Genomic DNA, 18,596 nt, shown 5'->3' on the forward strand with positions numbered 1-18,596 from the left:
CGGTTCGACGAGCCTTTGGCGAGCGTCTAAGGTTGTGTTTTCAGTACTTCGATGTTGTCCATAAGATCTAACGAATTTAATTTTGCAAAATTTAAAAAAATTGTTTGATTTTGAAACTCACGGTGTTTGGGGTGGTTGTTCGATGAGCATTAGTGGCCATTGACCACTAGAGAAAACGGTAAAAAGGTTTGTGTACAGTAAAAGTGTGAAATTGAGGTAAAATTAATTATTTTTATAATCGTAATTATAAGGATAAATACATAATTTATTTTATTTTGTGGGCGTTAATTAGATATTCGAGGGTGATATTTAACAACTCCCATATTTTTTTAAGAGATGTACATAGATTTGTTTAATGTATTTAAGAAATAAAAAAAGCTTTTTTTTTTTATCAAAACACTGTGTTTTGATGTATATATATAGGGAAAACACACTGTATAGTGTGTAGAGTTGTGTCTTAAGTTGAGTCTTGAGTTTTCAAGACTCCACTTCAGATTTTGTTAAGACTCTGCTTTTTAAATGCATTAAAAAAAACAAAGTCTTGTCTTAAGACCAAAAAATTTAAAAATGATGATATCATCAAGACTTAGGGCTAATCTTGATAAATTAAATACTTAATTAATTTCATTAATAATCTGGGATAATTTAAATTTTTATTCCGCATATTTCATGCATCCAACATTATTAGTACAACTCCGATCCCAATTCCTCTATCCAATTTGTGGAAATGGAATGTCAACAAATCCATGATTTGCAAAGATAATAACACGATTGCAACAAAAATCAGGATTGAAATTATAAATCCCCTTAGTCTCAATCTCAACAGTCACTTCAGGATTGTCACTTTCAATGATTTTCTTGGCTTCCATTGCATCTTTCCCTAGCAATTCTGGCCATTGGTACTTCTTTCCTACACATTCGTAAGAAGAACAAATAAGAATAACCCAACAAAATAAAATGACAAATAATAATGGCACATATTTATATATATACAAAAAATACTTACAATCGAATGACAAAGACTTATAAAGGTATGTATGCGCATAAGAAAGACCACAAGTTTGAACCTCAATTTCACATTGATAACACATTTGTAACACGTAATTAATCTTGCCTCTATGCCTCATTTAATCAAACAAAAATAAATAAATAATTAAAAAGTTTTTTTATTACATAAAATGCAACAAATCACATCAGAAAAAGCAATTAAAGCCGTCCTTTAATTGAAAACCAACCAGCTAGACTAAATTAGGGGAAAGATTTTTTTATCAAACTAACAATATTCAAGAAGACAAATACCATCATATAATTGAGAAAAGGAGATAGGAGTAATAAATTAAATGAATATGGAAAAAATACTGATTTTGTCACCTTGACTACAACATGCAGAATCCTGGCACCTTCTAGGATTGTCACAAGCCATTGTTTTGTATTTTATCTCCACTTTAATTTGTATATTTGTATATGCTTTGTTTATGTGATTTTACTGATTTATATAGGCATTATTTTGGAAACTATAATAATAAGTACTTTAAAACTGACCAATTATTTTCTTCAAAAAAATAAAAAATAAAAAATGAAACTGACCAATTATTGTAGTCCTCTTAAATAAAAAGGATCAATACATTAAGTAGTGAAGATTTATTTCCTTATATTATGATTATTATTGATCTCATTCTATATCTATTAATTGTGTTTTCACTTGTAATATTTGACCATAGACTTTATCAATCTGCATGTGAAGTGTGTTTTAAAATTTCAAAAATTATAACTTGTACAAGATGTTTGTCATGCTTTAACTTTCACTATTTCGGGACTGTTCTCATCAGATTATTTTCAATTCAGTTCAATTCAGTTCAGTTCAGTTCAGCTCCTAATTTCCTTCTCTCATAAAATATTCATTTTAGTTCAGTTCAGCTCTAATAAGTTAAGTTCAGTACAGTCCAGCTCAGTTCAATTCAGTTCAGCTCATTTCAGTCAATGAGAACAGGCCCTTCCTTGACATGCATGGTTAGATTGCTTTAATTTGAACATCATTTTAAAAGAGTTAGAAAAAAAAGGGAGGTGTTAAATACCGCCAACAAAAATTATCAAAACCGCCAATTTTTTAAGCAAAATGTCATTATTGCCCTTACTAAAATACTAAACCCAAACCCATCTTTCTCCTCTTTCTTTTTTCTCTCTCATCAACAACCCCTCAAGATGCCCCAAAACAGCCACCACCACCACAGAGACAACCGACGTACCAGTCAGCTGCGTTCAAGAGGTGGTGGCGCGTACATGGGTGACGGTGGTTGACGGTGGGGATATGGCTGGAAACCGGGGAAGGAGGTAAATTTGCCGATTAGCTTTTTGTTTTGAATTTAAGTTTTTTTTTAAATTCCGGTGGCTGGTAACCGGCGCTCAAAACCGGTTGAACGTGCTGGTCAATCGGTTTGACCGCCGGTTACTGGTGGCGGCCAACCGGTTTTGAGCGTCGTTAGCCAACAAATTTTTTTAAAAAAAAATATTTTTTTTATTCAAACTTATTCTAATTAATTGTTATTATTACAAAATAATTATAATTAATTTTATTACTATTGTTGTAGATAATTATATTGATTAACTCTTAGTCTGTTATTATTCTTGGCAATCTGGTGTAGATGGTGGTGGTTGACACGATGGTTGTGGGTTTGTACTTTGTAGTGGTCGACATGGTGGCGTGGGTGGTACCGATGGTGTGATTGGTGGTGGTTGATGTGGTTGCTTTAGAAGTGGTGGATGGAAATCATGTAATGAAGTTAAGAGAAAGAATATAGGGAAGATTTTAGTAAGGGAAATGTTGTCCCTTTACTTGAAATGTTGGCGGTTTGATAAATTTTGTTGGCGGTATTTAGCAATTCACAAAAAAAACTAAGGACATTTTAGGTATTATATGTTAACACTACATCCTCAACTATTTTATACAATCATAAGAATAAATGTGTAAGAAATGAGAATCAATATATTATTAGATGTTATACTTATACACTGAATGGAATCATGAGTACGGAGAGGTTCAATCCCTTACCTCCCCTCCCTCCGACTCTCCCAAATTATCTAGCCCGCTAACCTGAGTTGGGTTGATCTGTGAAGTGGTTCTGGCCCGATAAGCGCCCTTCATTTTATTAATTGGTATACACTAGACCCTAGTGTAGGTAGGGGTACCTACACCCCCCTCTAAACTTATCATTTTACCCACATCCCATAACCCACAAACCTGCAATAACTACCCACCAAATCATTTTAATTTCTCTCTAAAACCTTCTTCTTCATTTCTCTAGACTTTCTCTCTCATCAAAACAAAAAAATCTGAACCAAAATTGCTTCAAAATACTACGAAACTGCTTCAAAATACTTTGAAATTGCTTCAAAATACTGCTAAATTGCTTCAAATGTCTACATTTGCGAAGAAATTCAACAATTGCAAAAACATTCACAGAGAGAGTAAGTAATTTTACTACAATTTTTTGTACGAACCCTAGTTTTTCTATTTTATTTTGAAATTACATGTTCAGAAACATAATCTAAGTTGATTAGAACTATTTTATGCAAAAATCATTAAAATCTACTATATTGGTGATGTTTTTGTAGAACCGAAAAATATGTTTCGAAGTAGAGAGATAAAGAGAATGATGACTCAGATTAGAATCCTGTTCGTTGAACACAACAAGGCAGATTTTGAAGAAACGTAAGTATTATTTCAAAAACCTATTTAAACAATAGTAGAAATTTTTTTTTTTAAAAAAAACAGCGAACAAAAGTCTCAAGTTGTAGATCTAGAACTTTTAAAAGATATTAAAAAGTCTCATGGTATAGATGTTAACATTTCTACGATTTCGAGGTAATATATGAACATATACTGAATTATAAATGTTCATTTGTATATTTGAATTTATTTGAGTTTATATTTGACTTTATATGCCTAAATAAAAAATGTTTATTTTTATGATACGTTATGCACATTTATGAAATGCATAAATATTCATTCATTTGAGTTGAGAAACTGACTTATTCATTCAATGAAATCTTTTGATCATTTATGAAATTCATAATGTTCATTTACATATAAAGTAATGTTCATTTTAAAATATATGTTAATATTAGTTCATTTCAGATTACATATATATATTTATATGCCTAAGAGACGAATGTTCAATTCTTTTATACATTATGCACATGTGTAATATTGATAATATTCATTTGTATGCATTAAAACCAATATCTTACAACCAATCTAGCTATATTGTAGTGATGTCCAAAGTTACACATATGATATAAATTTGCACATAGAATTGAAGAATATGTAGTTGTTTTGGAGAAGATAAAATGACTTAGCAACGCTGATTATACAAACTGCGGAGTATACATTAGGAAGCATATAGAAACCTTCACTACTAAACTTAATGAGAGTTATATTTGTGATTTGAAACCAAACAGTGTAAAAGTGATAAATGTTCAATAATGTAAGATATATTGTTCATTTATAAAGCAGTGTCTATAATAATTAACATTTGTTAATTCATTTTGTTCAACAGGTGGACCAAATTAGGAAGCAAGGATGCGAAACTTATATTATTTGAAGAAAAACACTAATTCTAGGTTAAATAGAAGATAAGCAAGAAAGTTTGCAAAGGGATAGTACATGTTATATGTTTATTTATGAATGTGTATATGTTCATTTATTATATATAGTTTTATAGATGTTTGTTTTTGGAGGAAAATAGACTTATAGATTTTATTTGTTAAAAAAATTATTGTAATTGATATTTCATTTTAATCTTTATTTGTATGAAAAAAAAAATATTTTTTAGGTTTTATAAATTGGTTGTTGGTTCTTTACTTTTGTTCATTTTCAAACTGATAAATAATCATTTACATATGTTGAATTTTAAAAAAACAATATAATATACTAAAAAAGGTACTATATAGAAATAAATTATTATGTCTTTAACACTTGAAGAATTTTGAACAAGAGCACCTTGATCATTTATTGGAACCGTGGGAAGAATAACTTAAATATTTGTTGATTGAACATTTCTGAAATGGGGTTTGAACATTTCTGGGTTGAAGTTTGAACAATCCTGAGTTGAAGTTTGAACAATGCCAAGAACTATGGGTGGAACAAAATAACCAGTTTGAGATTTTGTAGACGCACTAGTATGAATTGGAACTCTTAGATTAATTTGAGCATTAGTTTTAACACCAACAACACCTTTATATTTGTAGAAACGTTAGAACGAGCTTGAACAACGGAAACACGTTCAACAACATTTAAATCCTTCGCCTGCAAAAAAAAAAGTTAATTGATGATCAATATTAAATCAATAAATGTTCAATTACAAATACATATATACACAGATTAGAAAACAAAACCTTAGCAAAAGATGAAATATCTAAATCATCAGATATGTTGGATTGAAGAGTGCTTTTAATATAAGCCTACACTTATCATAACACTATTATTCCTACACCTATCATCTTTATAACTCTCACTACAACAAACAAATAATAAAAAATGAATTGTCTTTTCTCCTCTTACTCTTCCCAATTCGAATTCCAAAACCGTTCATAAAAGCATGTTCGTTATACATTTCAAAAGCTTCTTCTTCAGATTTAAATTGTTAATTCAGACTTAGCTGCTTCTTCATCAATTATATCACCCTATTTTTTTTTCTATTGCACACATTATTAATACACAATTATAAGTGAACATAAAGGGTTTCAAAAATGATCAATAGTTAATACATAAAATGTTCAATAACGAAACTGCACATGTTCAATTTGAAAATTTTAAACACATAATATTATCATGAAAAAAATTGTAAAAACAAATGATCAATATGACATTGAAAATGAACATAAAATGTTCATCGTCATCACAACAGAGTATTAACAATCCAAAAATGTTCATCATCATCATAATCAAAATATCAAAATTGAAGCAATGAAAACATATAACACATACATTGAAGCAACAAAATCGAGTACAAAATTATGTAGAAATAAACAGAGCATCCACATAACACAGTATTGATAATCAAAAAGTACAAAATTATGATCATACATTGTTGAACAAACGAATCAATCAATCGAACTTCAGATGAAAACACACTTTCGAAATCACGATCGAAATCGGCAAAGGAAGAATTAGACATTGATGATCAACAACGATTATCAAAATCGTAAAAAATAAACTGGAAAATTAGTATAAAAATCAAATGAAGAAGATGAATTGAGCAGATAGAATGAAGGTATTACAATCAATTGAGGAGAGAGAAAATATATGGTTTAAAATCATATATATACATAGCTTGAATGATAAGAAAGGAAGGAATTAAAAAAAAAAAAAAAGAATCAAAGCTATTCGGGAGTACTACCCATACTAGCTACAAAACAATGTAGTTTTGAGGGGGGGGGGGGGGTAGGTAGAACATCCTACACTAGGGTGTAGGGTAAAAATTTCATCATTTTATCTACCAAAAAAAAAATGGAATCATGAGTTAATTAAAAATAATACCCGTAATATTTTTGAGTGTTTATACATGAAATGAGTGGTACAATGTTTACATAATATTTTTATAGAAAAATAAGGACTACCCGGCATTCACCTTATTTATACTAAATTTGTTCACCTAAAAAAATTCAATTTAATTTATTTTTGTTGATTTATTGTGGTAATTCCTCTTTGAAATTATTTATTATTTTCATTAAGTTAAACTTATTCAACCGTTTTAAATGAGAGTAACTTTTACTAATAAACATGTACTTTTCAAGGTTGAGTGAATTGGGCTTTAGTACGAGAGATCAATTATCCATACTAGAGCTGTCAAAAACCGACCCGAACTGGTGAATCCGAACTGTTGAATCTGAACTGTTTTGAACTATTCCGAAAAGGAACCGAACCGCTAAGAACCTGTTATTTTAAAATCGTAAACCGACCCAACCCGATTTTTTAAAACCTGAATTTGAACCGATCTGAATGTTTGAGAACCGTTAATGAACTGTACCCGATATCAAGCCGAACTGATACAACCCGAAACCGAGAATAACAGAACCGTGTACTTTTGAACCCGATAGCAACCTGAATCATTGTAAACCGAAACCGTTTAAACCCGACAAAAACCCGATAAACCCAAATCGTTTACAACCTGTAACTGGTTAGGATTGAACCGTTTATAACCCGTAATAAGTTATGATCGAACCGTTTACAACCCGTAACCGATTATAACCGAACTTTATAATCCGTAAGTCCATAACCCGTTATGACCGTAGAATTTTTTTTCTTTTTTTTTTTTGGGTACATTTTATCAATAGTAAAACAAAAGGGTTTAATTTAAATTATAAAGTATTTATATTGAAAAGGTTTGGAATTTTGATGTCATTGAAACTCTTATGCTACAATATTATCGTCCCCTAACGAGTAATGGTTTATGAAACAATATATTGTATTAAAAAAATCAAAAATCTAAATCAAAAGCTAACTCTAGATTTTTTATTATTATTTGGTCCTTAAAATCATTATACAAAAAAGGGACATAAAGTTAAACAACTAATTAATACTCCGTATGATCTACTGGAATAACTAATTAAAGAATATTGAGGATATACTAGACGATATATGTTAACGAAATCCGTTTAAAACTGGCAAAACTAGTTGTTAAACTGACTAAGTTCAACTCGAACCGATTACAGCTTGAACCGATTACAACCCGACCCGATTAGGACCCGATATGTGTTGACCCAAAACCCGCTTTAAACTGACAAACCCAGTTTTTAAACCGACCGAATTTAACCCGAACCGATTATGACCCGAACCAATTATAACCCGACCCGATTAAAATCCGACCCGAAAAGAAACTGTAATAAAAATAAACCAAACCGACCCGACCCGAAATTATTTAAAACCGACCCGAACTGACCCGTTAATAATTCCAACCCGTTACAAACCGAAAACGAAAAACCGAACCCAAAACTGAACCGAAAACCCGATTGACACCCCTAATCTATACATATTCTTTTTCAAGGTCAAATTGAATTTTACACATTAATTCTTTAATTTGCACCATGTAGTACTTCATGCGAACCACAAATTCAGTGGTCGGGAGTCAAGCAAATCGATGCATCTTGAACTTAACTTAATCAACTTACCTCAAATCATCCTCAATCGAATTTTCATTCTTAAAAAAATACGGAGTAATCCATAACTTCGGATGAACTTCAACCAGTTTTTGAACAAAGAAATAAGAGAAGTGGTCACATGAACAAGAGATGCTTCATTATGCTTGTTGTCCCAGCCTAAAGCAAGTATACAAAAGATGATACACCTTTTTGTAGTTCCTAAGGCAGTTTCCCAAAACTGTCTATATATTTTGGCCGTTAAGTAGGGATATATGAATGCTCACACTAAATACCCCCAGCAACAATTCCGGCATTGATTATCAGGTTTAAGTATTCATCTCTCTCATCTTTAGCACATAGATGTGTCTTACTTCATTTCATGTTAACGGACTATACACTTTAAGAATGGGGAAAGAGTAAGGATTGAACCTTCAACATTAGGCTTTTTTTCTACCACTAGGTCAACACTTAGTAGATAATCAACAATCTTCATATAACTTACAACTACACGGAATCAAAGAAAGTAGTTTAGTGTTAACAACATAATACCTTCTTGATGTATAATCCATAATTGGAGTATAAATAATACCAGTAAAACAATATTGATCTTTGAATAATTTTTTTATTTAACATGAATTAAATTCAATGTGGAATTTGATTAATTAATACAAAACTTAAGGCAAAAAGAAAGCCAATATAATGGAGAAGAAGATCTTCGGATTCATCAATCATCAATGAATCAATAACATACGAGTAATACTAAAACAGACACACACGTGTCACTTTTTGGTGCTGTTTTTTCCCTTTAAAACTTTTTTTATTTTTTATTTTTTTTATTCACTTGCTTATTAAAATCACTTTTTATATAATTGTGAATAAGGATTTTTTTTTGGTAGATTTTAAATTAACATTATAATTCTTTATAGAATTTTATAAAAACCGTGCGTGGCACAGGACTTAATCTAGTTGGGCTTATAAATTATTTATTTATTATTTATTTTATTATATATATATATATATATATATATATATATATATATAAATGGACTTATAATGTTCTATGTTCACCCCACCTTTGATGTTATTATAAGATTTACGGAGTATAAGAGACTTGCACATATTCTTAGGTGCACACTCATGCACCTATAAATAGGTGTAACAACAACACAGTATGAACATTAACTTTTGAGAAAGTGAACATTAGCTTTCTTCTCCTCTATTTTTCTCCTTCGTTTTTATTTTCTCTCTCCTCTATTTTTTTCCCCTTTTTTATTTAATTTGTTTCTTACAACATGAAAGTAGTCATTAAGTACTCCCTCCGTTTTTAATACTTGCTTCATTTCTCCATGCGCGGAGTTTTAGGAGAAATTGGAGAAAGTAATAAAATATGGAAGTAATGGGGTTGGTGGAAGAATAAAAAAAGTAGTGGAGAAATTGGAGATGAGAGAATATGAAATGAATAAAATATGATATTTGTTGGGTCCACTAGGTGATAGAAATGAATTAAATATTGTAAAAACTTTCCAAAAAAAGGAAATGGAGCAAGTATTTAAAAACAACCGAAAAAGGAAAGTGGAGCAAGCATTTAAAAACGGAGGGAGTATGAATTTTTTTGTGAATTTCGATTTTGTGCTTTAATTTCGGTTGATTAAGGTTTATATGAATCTTTGAATTCACAAATTATACTCTATTTTTTCTCCTTCCTTCTTTAATTCCTTTTTCCTCTTTTTTTTCTTTCTATTTTTCTCGTTTTGTTTTGATTTAACGATTGAATCCGTTCCTTACAATATGGAATTGGTTGTTTATCTGATTTTTTGAATTCATATGAATTGATTTTTTTAGCTTTGATCAATTTCATATGTATTTCATCTGATTTTCTGCACTTTTTTTTTTATTTTTTTATTTTTATCAATGAATATAATCATGCAAAATATGAACATATGCATAGGTTCTTCAAATATGCGTAAAAAATATGAACATATGCTATTAAGAAAGAGAAAATATGCATAAATAGACTTAATGAGAATATTTATGAACAATAAATATTTACTATGAATATTTATATTATGAACATATAAAATATTATTATGAATATAAGGCATTTAATTATGAACATAAAAAAATTGAAGAAATAAAAATAAGTATGATTATGAAACATGTGCATCATAAGTATTCAAAATATGAACATATGCATTCAAAATATGAACATAATGCATTGGTTCATTTTTTAATGCGTATGAATAAAATTAAGCATTTCAGAAGGTGAACTTATACATAAGAAATATGAACATATGGATTTAGAAAGTGAATATATGCATTTTAGAAAGTTTACAAAAGGATTCAGTATATAAACATAAGAATTCAAAATATGAACATATGCATTTCAAAATGTGAACATAAGGTATCCGTTTGATTTCACTAATTTTTTTTTTTACAATTCCAATAAAAAAATTCGAACAATAGAGTTTCGAACAATATCCAAACAAAATTAAGTGATAATCATATAAATTCAAACAAAATTTAGTGAAATTTACATAAAATTGCCTTTTTTTTGGGGAGGATCATTTTGATTTTACATCTCTTCTCTAATGTTCATTGATGTTTTTGCAGTTTTTTAGTGAGATAAAATGAAATAGAGGAGAGAGAAAGTGAAAAAGAGGAGAGAGAAAATCACATAGAAGAAGAAGAGTTTTGAGTTTGGAAGTGACGTTAGATTTATTGGGTGTGGGTGGGTGTATTGCACTTATCATGTTTTTAGTTTTAGGGCTTTTCTTTATTGGGTTATGTGTAATTGGGCTTTTGAAATGTGTTGTTACATCTATTTAAGACTAATTGAGAGACTTGTACCTTATAAAACGTGTTGTTAGAGGCAAATACAATTTTCATTTATAAAAAGTCACAAACAAAAAGCCGTGTTAATTGCGTATTAACAAATACCCTTGTCTCCCTAATCTCACCATCCCTAGTCTCTTTCTCATATTTCTTCTCTATCAAGTATCTGAATCTCACAACATTATAAATAAACAAACAAAAATAAATAAAACCCACTTTCGTTTTCTTTTGACAAAGTTCTCTTAATAATTTAGTTTATTTAATTTAATTAGGAATTTAATTATAATTACACTATTTTTACCGCCAATTCAAAAAAATCTTGCTAATTTTCTTCTCTTCACTTTCTCTCTCCTCTCACGTAACGTCGCCAGGTTCGTCTTCCTTTTATTCCGGCTTTCGATTCTTTTCTTTTTATTTTTTTTAATTTTTTTTTTAAAGTAGCTTTGATCTGTTGTATTTTTCTAGATCTGCTTGAATAATCTTGGAATTTATTTTCAATTTTCGAATCAGTCACAATTTTTTTGATTTTTTCATATAGCTTTTGTAATTTCGATGTGATTTTTTTTTTTTTTTTTTTTTTTTTTTTTTTTTTTTTTTTGAGGAAAAGAAATTGTTGATTTTGCAATTTTGGTGGAAATTGCTTTATTAGGTTAAACCCTAGCTTTGATAAATTGATCGAGCGAATAAATTTTGTTTGAGTTGTTTTTGGAGGAAGTGAATGTATTGTTATTGTAGTTGTAAATTTGTAATTGCTAGATAAATTGCTAAATTAGGTTAGAAAGATGTAGGGATTCATTTTAATGAAAACTTTGGAAATATTAGGAATTTGCAGCTATTTGGTGTGAGATTAGTTATTAGCTGTTGAATTTGCATTGTTAGCTGATCTGCAATTTGATGAATTATGAAGTTTGGGAATGTGAATTAAGGTGTTAGGAAGTAAATGATAAATATGTGCAAAAAAAAAAAGTAAATGATTAATTTTTTGGCCAATTAATCGTAAGCTAGTTGTGAATCTGAATTCTCAATTAGGGCTTTTATTAGGTTGTGGTGAAGTGATATATGTTCAAAAATTTGCCATAGTATACTATCTCCCTAAACCAATCTGATTAAGTTCATCTTAGTGAACCGGGAGGGGGGGGGGTACTTAGGTGATCAGACAGACGATGTTTTCCTTGCTGTTGCGTAGAAAATGTTCATTCAGAGTTCAAACCCTTTGAAATTTTTCCATTGTATACAATCACCCTACACCAATCTGATTAAGCTCTTGTATAGTGACCGGTGGGGGAGGGGGAGAGAAGGTGATCAGACAGACGATGTTTTCCTTACTGTTGCTTAGAGAATGTTCGGTTTAGACCTTTGAGGCCTTGATATGTTTTGGGCAATTTAGAGCACCAAGTTTATGCGGTTGACATCAGAAAGATGTTAGATAATTTATACACTTTGGGTTCTTTGTTCCTACTTCATACTTTTTGTTTGTGTTTCAAAGGCAGTGTTTGAAGTATGATCCTCTAGGGATCTCTGACAAATGATCAACTTCTGAATCCTAAATGTCAAACGTGGGTTGTTCATAGACCTTTAGATGTGAGCTGTGCTGTTTGGGTATGAATTATGAGATTGTTAGATGACATTATTCTCACTGTTCAGGTTGAAACTATAGTGCTAGCCCTGACTTCTTAATTTTGACCAAAAAATTTAGTATGGTGTAATAGGAATCATAAACCATGCCCATATTGTTGGTTCTATCTCTTTAATTTTTATGCTAGCAATTTAGGAGGGATTATGATTTTTTTTAGTCTCTTTTATTGTGGCAACTTCTTTCACTTATATATTGGAGTTAGTTTTTTGCCCCGGTACATCGATCTTTTTGTCATTTTGAAAATAAAACATTGCAACGTTGGCTTACATTGTTAAGGTTTTTCTCTAATGATGATAGTTTGATTGTTATAATTGTATCATTTAGTGTTTCTTCAATTCCCGTTGCTAGTTTTTTTTTACACAATTATGCTTCTTAATTTTATCTATGAATTTGTTCTCATCAGGTATTGTTGATCAACTGTCATGTGAGATATTTGTACATACATATTCTAAGTGAAGGCTGATGTTTGCAAGTTCAGCACACAATGTTTGACTTAAGTTTCTCAATCTCAAGGCTATTGGCTATTTCAGATGCTTTTGGCCCTGTTGTATTGGGATGGTTGGTTACTGGATTATTTGGACTCTTGGCTGTTCTGTTCGCCCTCCTTAAGTGGCAGAAAAGAACATCTTTAAATTGGGTGAAAGCTGCTGCTAGAGCAAAGCAAAAAGCATGGAAAAAGCTGAATGTTCCAGTATCACATCATACATGGGCTGAAGATTATGGTTGTGGTGAACAGCTATCCACATGCTCTGTTTGCCTTACTTCTCTGTCATTCTCTCAAAACTTAGGTACAAAGACAGTGTTTCACACTCCTGTTCATCGTTGTGCTGTTTGTGGTGTAGCTGCTCATTTCTATTGCTCTCAGTTTGCCACAAAAGATTGTAAATGTTTTGCTCAAGCTGGTCAGAGCCACGTGCAACATCATTGGTCAGAAAGATGGTTCAAGATGGATGATAATCCTGATACTTCTGCATTTTGCTTTTACTGTGATGAACCTTGTGGTGTTCCTTTGATTGATGCTTCTCCTACATGGCATTGCATGTGGTGTCAGCGTCTCATACATGTCGCTTGTCATGCCAAGATGTCAAAAGAATCAGGGGATGTCTGTGATTTAGGTCCTCATAGAGATATCATTCTCTCTCCTTTGTGTGTGAAAGGAATTGATGTAAGATCGGTGAGAAGCTTAAGCTCGATAAGAGAAGAAATGATAGCATCTACTGTTCGTGGAGAAATGCGGCGAAGGCGCAATCGGAACAAAAATGGAACAAGTCGCTCTATTAGTGGCAAGTTCGAGGATGTGCCAACTGCTGATTCTCCACTGCGTTATATGCTTAATGGTATAGCTACTTTGAAGAAATGCTACAGTGAGAAAAATCTGGACTTTTTGTCAAAAAATGGCAAATCATATGGCTCAAAAGGAAGTAATGTTGGATTAATCAAGAAGAAGGGCGGAACATTAACATACGGACAAACCAAGAAGTACAAGCTAGTGGACTTGCCAAATGATGTTATACCTATTTTAGTTTTTATAAATACCAGAAGTGGTGCTCAGAATGGGCCTTCTCTCAGGAGGAGACTGAACATGCTCTTAAATCCTGCACAGGTAATTAATAGATCTTTTTAGCAATATGGCATCAGTTATCTTCCTCACTTGCATAAGCACGTTTGTTCTCAGAATGATTGTTGTCATTATTTTATTACTTTTATGGTTTGACGGACTAATGACAAGATAGAGAAAAAGGAATTGGAGGGAAGCAAAAGTGATGCTTAGGTGAAAAATTGTTGCAAAAGTTGTAATTGACTATATATTCTCATCATCTCATGGACCAATTCATGTTCGTTTAATATGGCTCATCAGCTTACATTCATTTTCGTGGCAGGTGTTTGAATTGAATTCTTCCCAGGGTCCTGAGGCTGGTTTGAAGCTGTTTAGCAATGTGCCAAATTTTAGAGTATTAGTATGTGGTGGAGATGGTACTGTTGCATGGATTCTTGATGCAATTGAGAAATTTAGCTTTGAGTCACCTCCGCCTGTTTCCATTCTTCCGTTGGGCACAGGAAATGATCTTGCAAGAGTTCTACAATGGGGAGGGGGTTTCTCTAAAATTGAGGGACCTGGCTTAGGCAACATTTTACATGAAGTTAATCATGCAGCTGTTACAATGGTGGACCGCTGGAAAGTTGATATTAAAGAAGAAAACTTGAACAATGGTTCAGATAATATGCGCTCAAAATATATGATGAACTATCTAGGTATGCGGATTGTTCATTGCTTTCTGTGGTTGTTCTTTAGCTGTTGTTTTGAACTCTAATTTATTGCTTGTAATTTTTTAGGTATTGGATGTGATGCCAAAGTTGCTTATGAATTTCACGTGAACCGGGAGGAAAACCCTGAGAAATACTATAGTCAGGTAGCTTACTTTTCCCAATTTCTCGAACTTTTTTGCGATTTTTGCTCATCATGTGTGCAGCCGGTCTTTGTTAATTGTGAAGGTGGTCTTCTGGTGTACTGTTAAACTGTGTATTACCTCCATTGGTTCATCCTGCTTGACAATTTTGCTTTTATATGCATCATCTTATCCCTGCTAAATGATTAGCTCATCTTTTTTGCAGTTTGTGAACAAATTGCGGTATGCCAAGGAAGGCGCCAGGGATATGATGGATAGGGCTTGTGCAGACTTACCATGGCAAGTTTGGCTTGAAGTAGATGGGAAGGATATCCCGATTCCTAAGGTATGTGGTGACATATAAACGTGTATGGGGCATATTGTACTTTAGTGTTGGTAGTGCAGTTGTCTTATTTTCCTTGCAAAATTTTTAATGGATATTTTTGTCTGAATTGTGATGCAACCACCTAATCTTATCAGGATGCTGAAGGTTTGATCGTTCTCAATATCAGTAGCTACATGGGTGGAGTAGATCTTTGGCAAAATGACTGTGAGCATGATGATCATTTCACCTGTCAATCATTGCATGATAAGATGCTAGAGGTTGTTTGCGTCTCTGGAGCATGGCACCTTGGAAAGTTGCAGGTAAATAAAATCCCTGGTCAATTGAAAATTCCTATAGATAAATCTGGATAAAGCAAAAAAAGAACAAGTTTGCTATGTTTGCTGCTGTGTCAATCTTAAGCTCTTGCTCTCCTCTTAAACAAAAGAATTAAAGGAACTTGTTGGCCTTTTTTCGGGTTTTTTTTAATAAATAAATAAAAGAATTTTAGTCTCAAATTCATTTAGAAAAGCCAAAATTATTTTTAGTATGAAGAAACATTCTTAGAGATATGCTTAGAGATGTTTCATAAATAAATAAATAAAAGATAAGCTGAGATAATTGAAATACATTTATTGTGCCCAAAGTATGAGGGTGAGGAGAGATGGGTTTGTGTCAGTATATAATTTTGCCAAGATGACTTGAACCCAGTTCACTCTATTTTGCTTCCCACGTGATTTGAATACAGGTTGTGTATTAATTTTTTTTTTTATTGCCTTATCCTTCTTTGCAGGTTGGTCTTTCTCAAGCCAGGAGGTTGGCCCAGGGTAGCATCATAAGAATACATATTTCCAGCGCTTTCCCAGTTCAAATAGATGGGGAACCATTTATCCTACAGCCTGGCTATCTAGAAATATCACACCATAAGCAGGTATGCTGTGACATATAGAAGTTTTATTCACTCTACCTCGCTCCCTCTTTTTGCCTTGTTATTTTGGCTGAAATGGACATTTGACTCAGTGACACCTTGACTGCTTTAAGTTGATACATCTCAATTCTCAACCAGGGATCTTAGGCTGTTGTCTTCCCAGAGATCTTAGTGATACCTTGACATTATTTAGGCTGATGCATATTAACCAGACAATGCTATTGTCTTCCCAGTCCATAATTTCATCCCTGATTAATGTTAAAAATTGTTTGTCTTCCTTTAGATGCTACATTATTTTCCATTGCTACAAGTTTTTATGCTATCTATCTCCTCCATTATTATTAGCTTTGAATCTAACATATTCTTTTTCTTACTTCTCCAAGTTGCATTATTATCGATCATCTTTTACATGGACTTTATCCTTGCATGTTTGCTTCTCTTCCACTGTTGTTAATTTATTGAAGAGCTTACCTTTTTAAGCTGGCATTTCCTTGTATTCCTTTTGCTTCCCCTTTACATTGTTTTTAACTTAAATGATTGATTGTTACCGGCCTTCTTAGACTGGATATAATAGTATCATTAGTCAAATCAGAATACTTATATCATTAGTATGAACCCTTTTTAGTTGTGCTTTAGTGTCTAGGAACTTTATACAACTTTGCTTTGTTAGAGACATGTGCTAGTATTATACAACTTGCAATCTTGCATAATGCAAATAATTTTATCAACTTATTGATGGCAAGATATTGGTCTCCTATGGTGTTCAAGATTGTATGCCTTTACTTTTCTGCGATGAACTTTGAGAAGGAAAGGTCATAAACCTTTACAAGTTCATACTTACACATGATAAAACAGGGAAAAGTTCAAAAATTGAGAAAGCCTCTAACATTCCGATAATTTTCATTTGTAGGTGTTTATGTTGAGGAAGTCGTCTGAAGAACCTAATGCCCATGCAGCTGCAGTGATGTCAGATGTTTTGTTGGACGCTGAGTGTAAAGGCATTATTAACTCCTCTCAGAAAAGAGTTCTAATTGAGCAGATAGCTCTTCGCCTTTCATAGTGAAAAGTTGGTCGTTCTTTTTTTGTTTCCCTTTCTCATATCTCTTTATTAGCGCTAATTTTCCCGTTTAGTGCTAACATTCAGTCATTAGGGAGTCAGGAAAGAAGAGTGGAGTTCGTCATCTTCTTTCTCACTCTTTTTTTTTGGTTCAATTACCCATCCTTGTGCTCTTTTCACTTGGCCTTGGTGCACATCCAAACTTGCTAGTCGACGAAATCTCCCGTGTTGATAGTCAAGTACATATGAAAGTATACAAAGGTACAGTTTTGCCTCAAATGGATATAGAGAATTAAAGATTTTGGTGTGTTTGAAGATTAACCACGACGTATAGATTGAGATTTAAGTAGATAGTTCTAATTGTGTAAAGCATGTGATTTACGTAGATTATTAATCTTTAGAATGGTTTGCAGATTGTAAAGACATGTATCCTCAAATGTAACCGAATGAATTATCTCATTTTGCTGTAATTTTCCCTATTTTCCCAACATTTGTCTCATTTTCCATATTTTTTCGCTTAGTCTTCACCAATACTCCTTTGTCTCATTTAAGTTACCGTATAGAGCAATTTCGGTAAGATGGAAATTTGGAAAACATTAAACATATGTTTACCTTTGTGATTCAATTTTTATGAGATACGTAGTAGATTTTTCATTTCATTAAAATCGGGTGTGATGGACTGATGGATCGAGCATTGCTCTTGCCTTTACAAAGTGAAAAGAATAAAAGATCAACATTAGTGAACTTGAAAGAAAATTGACGCAAGTGATTATGTTATTAATTTATTCATGCATCCTTACAAATGATTAAAATTAATTACAAAATTAAAGCTTTATTTTTTTTTTCCTAATAATGTACGGAGTACGGAATAATAAACATAACTTTCTTCTTCATCCATCTTATGAATCTTGTCATTTTCACGCACCTTTGATCATTAATACTCTTGTGTATTTGTATTTTACTTTATATTATAGAGTAAAATTTACGAATACTTGATATTACTAAAATTCATATTGAAACAAAGATTGTCACTTAAAAAATATATATTTACTTGGCCAATGGCCACATATATATTATCAAAGATTGTCTCTTTAAAATAATCGCTTTTGTACTCTATCATTTTATCCCAAAATAACTGCAACATTGAACATTGTTTAATGTTATTCGTATATCTTAAAAGTAGATCCTTAATTAGTTATATTATACCGATCTACAATCTAAGTTTAAGCTTGACTTTATAATACCAAATGTGCTAGCTAATTTGGGACAGACGGAGTACATTGATATACAGTATG

General features: G+C 31.8%; 1 protein-coding gene across 1 annotated transcript; it reads left to right on the forward strand.

Annotated features, from left to right (window-relative positions):
• Positions 1–11,071: 11,071 nt before the first annotated feature.
• Positions 11,072–17,832, forward strand: LOC145628712 (diacylglycerol kinase 2-like). Its single transcript, XM_081681088.1, has 8 exons — positions 11,072–11,342; positions 13,011–14,210; positions 14,488–14,860; positions 14,942–15,018; positions 15,221–15,340; positions 15,475–15,639; positions 16,110–16,247; positions 17,155–17,832. The coding sequence occupies exons 2-8, from the start codon at positions 13,092–13,094 to the stop codon at positions 17,302–17,304; spliced, it is 2,142 nt and encodes a 713-aa protein (XP_081537214.1). The 5' UTR covers positions 11,072–11,342; positions 13,011–13,091; the 3' UTR covers positions 17,305–17,832.
• Positions 17,833–18,596: the final 764 nt, after the last annotated feature.

Source organism: Chenopodium album, chromosome 4, assembly GCF_948465745.1.
Source record: "Chenopodium album chromosome 4, dcCheAlbu1.1, whole genome shotgun sequence".
Taxonomy (NCBI): domain Eukaryota; kingdom Viridiplantae; phylum Streptophyta; class Magnoliopsida; order Caryophyllales; family Amaranthaceae; genus Chenopodium; species Chenopodium album.

Excerpts from the sequence above, each read along its gene's own strand:
- LOC145628712 (XM_081681088.1), top strand. The coding sequence starts at position 13,092 with ATGTTTGACTTAAGTTTCTCAATCTCAAGGCTATTGGCTATTTCAGAT. Across the intron at positions 14,211-14,487 it reads TGCTCTTAAATCCTGCACAG|GTGTTTGAATTGAATTCTTC; the intron begins GTAATTAATAGA and ends TTTTCGTGGCAG. Across the intron at positions 16,248-17,154 it reads AAATATCACACCATAAGCAG|GTGTTTATGTTGAGGAAGTC; the intron begins GTATGCTGTGAC and ends TTTCATTTGTAG.